The sequence below is a fragment of the Mus caroli genome, chromosome X, assembly GCF_900094665.2.
Source record: "Mus caroli chromosome X, CAROLI_EIJ_v1.1, whole genome shotgun sequence".
Lineage (NCBI taxonomy): Eukaryota > Metazoa > Chordata > Mammalia > Rodentia > Muridae > Mus > Mus caroli.
Window position 1 is genome coordinate 78,851,271 of NC_034589.1, and position 8,212 is coordinate 78,859,482.

Consider the following 8,212-nt stretch of genomic DNA (forward strand, 5'->3'; position numbering starts at 1 on the left):
GGAAGTGGGGGGCGCTATGGGGGACTTTTGGGATAGCATTGGAAATGTAATTGAGGAAAATATGTAATAAAAATATTAAAAATTAAAAAAAGATAAAAAAAAAGAGGTATCTACAAAACATTTCGCCTAGATGCCGGTGTTCTGCTAGCAGCTTAAGATGAAAGATGTAGAACTCTCAGCTCCTCCTGTACCATGCCTGCCTGGATGCCATGTTCTCACCTTGATGATACTGGACTGAATCCGTGAATCTGTAAACCAGTCCCAATTAAATGTTGTCCTTTAAAAAAAAATAGCTGAGTAGTACTCCATTGTGTAAATGTACCACATTTTCTGTATCCTTTCCTCTGTTGAGGGGCATCTGGGTGGATAATTATTCACGTTAAAGATTTTCTTAGGAAAAAAATGTGAAGTTAGACCTCAAGTTTCTTTAGAAATTAAGTATCATTTTGATGTCCTCAATGAAAATCAGTACTTGACACTGGCTTTGGATATCAGTACAGTCTGCCTTGAATTTCCCTTTTATTACCTACCATAAGTGAAATCATTATGAACACTAAAATTTGATTTAGACTGAGTTAAAACATGCAATATTTAATTTACTTATTAAGTAAAAATTAAGCCAAAATGATATCTTTAGCAAATGTCTAGTCTTTAATGTCTTTGGTATGTTCTTTTGGCTGAAATTCTATATAAATATGTGAGTTAATGAAGGGATTTCTACTTTATCTCACCTACATTAACGTCAAAGGCAGATGGAATATAGGGATGAAAATGCAATTCCACTTCTACTTTAATAAGAATGACTGTTGTTATTTATATGCTTCAGTTACTATGAATATATATTTAAATTAATTGTAATCTATCTATCTATTATTTACTGCCTATTGAGAATAAATGAAATGACATGTAAATAAGTATTTTATGGCTACACCCTTCATAAATACTAGCTATAAAATGTTTAATCACTTCCATCTCAGATGGCATATGGTAGAAAGTTAGGTAAGTTAGAATATTAAATGTCATTGCTTTTGCATTTTTGCAGGTGCTGCTAACTAACACAAATGCACAAATTTTATCTTCAATATGAATCCAGAATATACTCTGTGCCTTTTCTTTCTGATATATTTTGTACTAACAGCACAAATGAAGGAAAAAAAATCACATAAAACTGAAGAGACAACTTCATAGAATGAACTCTCTTAATTATTATGTAGTATTGTATTTCAAAGTCAAGAGTGATTTCTTTTATGATGTCCTTTGAGTATTTAACTCTAATTGTTCTCATTATCCCAATGTCAGTTCCCATTCATGAAGGGTTTTTTTAACCTTAATATTGGTGACAAAACAGAACAGCCATTAATATTAAAAATAAATTTAGTTACCTAACCACTGTTGGCATTTACTTTTGTCACCCCTTAAGTATGATATTTGCCCAGTATACTTGTCTTAGCATATTCATGAGACACGGATTTTATTTTTTTTAATTTATTTGATTATTTTTTACAGTCCAGATTTTTATTCCCCTCCTGGTCCACCTTCTGACTGTTCCACCTCCCCCACCTCCCCCCTATCTCTAAGAGGATCTATCCCCCTCTCCTGGTCCACCTTCTGACTGTTCCACCTCCCCCTATCTCTAAGAGGATGTATCCCCCTATCCTGGACCCCATCAGACCTCCCCACTTCCTGGGACCTCCAGTCCAGGGTTAGGTGCATCTTCTGACTGAGTCCAGACCCAGCAGTCCTCTGCTGTATATATTGGGGGGGGGGACTCATATCAGCTGACATATGCAGGCTGGTTGGTGATTTCAGTGGGGTCCAGGTTAATTGATATTTTTCATTCTCCTACAGGGTCACCCTCCTCCTCAGCTTATTCCAGCTTTCCCCTAATTCAACCACAGGGGTCAGAAGATTCTGTCCATTGATTTGGTGTAAATATTTGCATCTGATTATTTCAGCTGTTTGTTGGTCTTTCAGAGGGCAGTCATGATAGGTCCCTTTTTGTGAGTGCTCCATAGCTTCAGTAATAGTGTCAGGCCTTGGGACCTCCCTTTGAGCTGAATCCCACTTCAGCCTGATGCTGGTCCTTCTTTTCCTCAGGCTTTGCACCATTTCCATCCCTGTAATTCTTTCAGACAGTTACAATTATGGGTCAGAGTTGTGACTGTGGGATGGCAACCACATCCCTCATTTGATGCCCTGATTTGTGCTGGAGGTAGGCTGTACATGTTCCCTCTCTCCAATGTTCATTAAAAATATTACAATAAAAAGGTTCTTGGAATCCAAATAAAACTATATTTTTCTTTCAGAATAAAAGCAAACTTAAAGTGTTCCTTTAGTGTTCTTTTTGTGCTAGGTGCAATTATATTTGAGTTTATATTTTAAGCAATTTTAAAACTGTTGCCTTTTGCTTTAATCTTGATATAACCTGTCATTGGAATATGTAATTAAAGTTGCTCATAACTCAGTGATTGATTCTGAATAATGAATTTTTGAAGGGTTTAGAGAAGATAAAAGATAACTTGCACTTGGTGTATGTAAAACTTCAGTATCTCTTGATGTTTGTTGGATTTTTTGTTGTGGTGGTGGTTGAATGTTTGCTTGTTTTCCATAGCAGCTAATAAAATAGAGGGAATCAACATATTGTTTGTCCAGTGGCAAGTATTTTAAATACATATGATTGAACCAATATTTTCAGATGGTAGCTTGTTGTAAGATTTCATTCTTTTGTGGCTAATTTAAAAGATGAAACAAATAACTCTTTAAAAAATGTATTGATTGTTTTATTTATTTATGTTTCAAATGTTATCCCCCTTTCCAGTTAAACCCCCTTCCCTCCCCTTCTCTGCCTCTGTGAGGGTGTCCCCTCCTACTCACCCCCTCCTGCCTCAGTGCCCTGGCATTCTCCTATGTTGAGGCTTTGAGCCTCCACAGGACCAAGGGGCTCTATCCCCATTGATGCCAGACAAGGTCACCCTCTGCTACATTTGCAGCTGGAGCCATGGGTCGCTCCATGTGCACTCTGATTTTTATCATGACTCTTCCCAAATTTCTTCCAATGGAAAGAATCAGTTAACACTCAGTCAGGGGGGTGTGGTACACTTCTCATATTTCTTAGAAAGTTCAGGAAAGTCTATTTAACAATTCTTGGTTGCAGCAAAATACTTGTTCTTGTGTTAATAGCCAATAGCAGAACTATTGCAGGCTTTCGTTGTTCTTGTTGGAAATAAATCTTCCAAATAAATTGGTTACGAAGGGCTATTGTCGCATCCGCTCTCGACCAGCAAGAACGACACGACCACCAGTTCTTCTAACAGCAGTTTATTCAGCAAGCTTCAGTCTTCATCTCTCTCCCTTTTCATCTATTTTCCCCTTCATATCTCTCACCCCCGAACCCCTGGCCTCTCACTCTTACATACTCTCAGCCCCCATCCACTCATGGCAGGCCATCTCACCTCACCAGGCACGTGGCTTCAGCCAATCAGGGTGGCAGGGGCGTGTCTCCACCAAATAAAGAGTTGTTTATACCTCGAGCATCATGGTGCACCTGCACAGTTCTCACGATGGTTGTGGCTTATTTTCAAGTGTATGAGGAAGTCAGGTGCAAGTCATAAGACTTAGCTGCAGTCCCGGGCGCCATCTTGGGACTACTGCCACACCTGCTCCTCACAGGCTGTCATTAATATTCCAAAGATAACTTATGGCTATAATAAAATGAACACTGTGAGGAAGATAAGTGGAAAACTTAAGGGGAACGAATATGTCATTTTGTACAACTTGTCTGTCTGATATTGTCTTGCATGTTGAGATGATAAGTGTCATGATGTATATCACATATATTAGGCCAAATTTGTGAACTATCTCTCTCCAAATATGTCTGATCAGAAGGGGAATATAATTCTAAAACAAACATCTATAAGGACAAACTCATAAACTCATGCATTCGAACATATTCAGTGGCTTATACAGAGAGTAATTTAACCTAAACCTTTGAATAAGATGAAACTCATAGATACTCATGGATTAATATTTACTTCATATTGGCCTTCTACTGAAATTTTGAAAGATGCCAACATTATTCAATGGCATTTTATTCTGAACTTTAACTGATTATCATTTTAAATGTGTCTTGATCAAAATAATCATTATGAAATCAAAATTTTATTTTAAACTGTATTTAATGTAATTAATTTTTACAGGTTTTTCTTCATTCGAGCGTCTTTTTAAATCTGAAATAATTGAAAAACTATTAACGCATATATACAATGTCCCAGATGTTAGAAATTGTACTCAGATGCTTTAGTAAAATTTATCTTAATGTTGTGAACATTTTATTTAGTATGCCTCAATGATAGAGTGGCATCCTTTCTGTTTGTTTTGTTTTTGTTTTGTTTTCTTTACCTCCTGAAGTTTTTCCAGTTCACCTCAGAGTCACCATTTACATCTGATTTTCACATTACCTAGCTTTACTGTTTTAGTCAACATAATTTAAGTCAGATGAAATAATTTGATTCAGATTTAATATGGTGTTGGTTTGATCTGAAGGTCAATCTACCAACAAGCAGGAACAGTTTCTCATTATTTTTCTTCACTACTCCAAGAAGTCTTTACAAGCAGTGTCTGACCTCTGTTTCAATATTTCTCACAGATTTCACAGGCTGTCACCACCACTCAACCATCCCTAACACAGACAACTGTAATGGAAACGGTAACTATGGTGACCACAAGGGAACAAATCATGGTAAAACATGCCCAAGAGGAACTTCCACCACCACCTCCTCAAAAGAAGAGGCAGATAATTGTGGATTCTGAACTCAGGAAAAGGTGAGTACATCAAGATTCATTTTTAAGCAGGAAAGGTCATTTCCATGAGACTCATGTTTATAGTTGAATCACATTTCCCAAAACTTGAGTACTTTGTAATGTCAATTAAATAGTGAGAAAAATAATAAGATGTTTTAAAATTTACCCAAGAAATTATTATGCCAATAACTGGAGGCCTAATGGAAATGCTCTTTTCTGAAATTGAAAGAGAAAGTACAAGTAATGAACAGCCATGGCACATTTTAATCCTGAAATGTCCAGTTTTATTTTGGTTTGGTTTGGTTTTCCTTATAAGAGACCTGCCTGCTTGTTCAGGCATTACTTTTGCATTAAATGGCTTTCTTCTAGTAATGGGAAGTGCAATTTCCTGAAGAAGTACACCTCTAATAGGTGAGATCCATTCTGCTGCTTTATAGAACATAATGTCTCAATCTGCACATCCTAAATCAGAAGTAATTACAGAACAGATTTCCTGTTCTTTGATATTTATAAAGTCTTATCTCGAAGGTGTTAGAATTTTTAAATGATCGTTTTGTGAAGATTCTTAAGTAGACATTGGATATGTTAGGTATTATGTAAATCAGTGGACATATTAAAATCATGGCAAAATGCATAAAGGCAGAACTGACATGAAAAACATAAAATGGTACAATTTCCATCCCAGAACCATTATTGTAATTTTAAGATTAAGAAAACACATTGCAATATGTCTTATGTTTCTAAGTAGCATATGCTCAGGAATGTATAGAACACTTGACATTAGAATTTGCATAGACCAGAGTATAGAAGTACAAGAAGAATACATACCTAAAAATAGTATGTCAAATATTCTTAGCAAAGGAAAAGAAACATCTTAAAAATTATTTTAATATATTATTCTATCATTTTTATTCATTTATTAATGATAAATTTTAATTTGAAAATAATGAACTATGTCTTGGGCTTCCAAACATTTCTGTTTTGCTGAGCTAACTGTCTACTACAGGATTCTACATACTAGAAGACAGCTAGCCTATTGCTTTTTTCTCTATGAGTAACGAACTAAGAATTAGTACTTATATACTAATTAACATTCATGTGTATGAGAGTTGTCTATATGGATGTGGTTGGATAATATGTTTACATATTTACATATTCTTTTGGTAACATTGACATGTGCATGCCACAGTGCATGTATGGATGGGGGAGGACAATGTCGGTGTCAGTCCTTGAGTTCCACTTTTCTTGTTTTTGTTATTATTGTTGCCATTGTTCACTATTCCATAGGCAACTAAAAAGTGAGCTTCCAGGGATTCTCCTGTCCCTGCTTTGAGTCTCACATTAGGAACACTGGTATTACAAATGAAAACTACTACACCCACTTTTTATGTGTGATACATGAATTTGAACTCTAAACACTATGCTTTTGTAGCAAGGGTTTTACACACTGAGCCATGATACTGTATTTTGAGGGGTTAAAAAAATCAGAGTAATACTTCATGACTTCCAATTATACAAATTTCAAATTTCAGGGTCTTCATTTAAAACACAGTCCTGTTTATTCAAACTTTTATCACTGATGATTCTTTCAAATGACAAAAGCAGAATTTAAAAAAAAATGTATCTATAATTCTATGGCCCCTCACAAAACCTATGTAATATAACAGAAATGAATGTTTGCTGCTCTTTAGTCTGGTCAAGTCGTTCATGAACTTTGAATAACATAGTGCATCCATTTTAGGGAGAAATTTCACAGTCTCATTGCTACAGTAGTAGAAATGTCACTATTCACTAATGGTGAGGAAAAATTATAATGGCACAAATAAATCAGTAAGTTTCTTAATTTGCACATTTTTCTAATAACATTTCCACTAATATACTTAATGTCACATTAAATATCTATAGAAGAAGCTTAGTAGGATCATCACTTTTGGGTATATGCTTCGCAATGATTGTAATGTTTCTGAAGAGAAAGAGACTTACATAAACAGCAGCAAAGTTAGTTGATCCAGTCTATTCTATATTCAAGCATTTCTTTCTGCCTCTTGGACTGAGATTGTATTTGCTTTGAAATTCATGTTTTGATTTATTTCTTTAAAGAAAGAATATGTAGTGAAAGAGAAAGTGGTCACCTACTTCTGTTTGATCATATGTTCCCCATGGTTATTGTAAATGACTGGGTTGAAAGAATAAAAGGAAATATACAGATGACTTCAATAAAACCCAGCAGTTTTGGGGGGATATCATTATATGCTTATAACAATATTCTATTCTTTAACTGAATAACATTAATTTTCACGATAACTTTCTATAATAGATATAGACATTATTAGTATTATACATAGATACAGAGTGCCTGGGCTTAGATTTCAACATGGACTGCATAGCAAAATATCTCTTCAGTAGGTCAAAGACTAAGGTGCTATTATGTCATGGTTTACTTGAAGCTGTCTAATTATACTTGTCCCAGAATAATTATGCTTAGCCCTAGCGTGAACTCTCCAGGTGTCTTGCTTTGAACAGGATAATTATATAGACAAACTATATAGACTCTACAATGATGAGTTTAAACTGAACAAAGAGCAAAAGAAGAAGCATTTTTAAGCAATTAAATTTAGTAATTAATAAATGTTTATTGTATAGAATGTGATTAAAGGAGTTTCATAAAATTATGACTAAAAACTTTATGTTAGCCAGTACCTGTCTCCCATATTTGAAACAATTACATTTCACTGTGAAATTTGTACTTGTGTTCTGTTAATTGCCCTTCTTTAAAAATGTTCTTGTTCAGCATCTATCATTATGTATAGTTCATCCCCTGCCATTTTCACAAGTTTTCATTTTAGCCTAATCCTATGAGAGTATCTCATAAGCCAAAATCTTTTGCCTTTGAGACTCATCTCATTTGTCCTCTCTCATGGATTTGTGGAATGACTCCCAAGTCATGTTGCTCTATATATGAACTCTTCCCTCAGATACAGGTGCTAAAGTGTCGGTATTTCTATATCTGAATCCAGTTAGTGCTTCAATTTCCATTTTTATTGTTCCCAATTATACTGCACACATATTTTAGATGTAATGTGTGGCCTGTATGTCCAGATGAGTAGCAAAACTTGGAAACAAGTTTAGCAAGGTTTGAAAATTGCTTGTTTTAAATATTAACCTATGACATCAGAAAAATTACTTAAAACGTACTCATCTGACTCAATAGTTTATACATTACCATGCATAGTAAAGATTAAGAAGCACTGAATTTGATGCCTATGAAGGAGTAGAATTTCAATAAAGATTTTGTTTTTTAAATGTTCATGGAATTGATGGATTTTGTGAGAATGGTGGTGGTAGTAAATTAGAGGTAGAAGTGGTAATAGTGCTTGAGTTATTGATATATATATATATATATATATATATA

General features: G+C 34.8%; 1 protein-coding gene across 4 annotated transcripts in view; it reads left to right on the forward strand.

The window, feature by feature from the left end:
- Dmd (dystrophin) overlaps positions 1 to 8,212 on the forward strand; it is a 2,293,239-nt gene that overhangs the window by 867,486 nt on the left and 1,417,541 nt on the right. For all 4 annotated transcript variants that reach the window (XM_029473189.1, XM_021152893.1, XM_029473188.1 and 1 more), the window contains exon 17: positions 4,646 to 4,821. In XM_029473189.1, the coding sequence (XP_029329049.1) occupies positions 4,646 to 4,821 (176 nt within the window). The remainder of the gene's footprint in view (positions 1 to 4,645; positions 4,822 to 8,212) is intronic.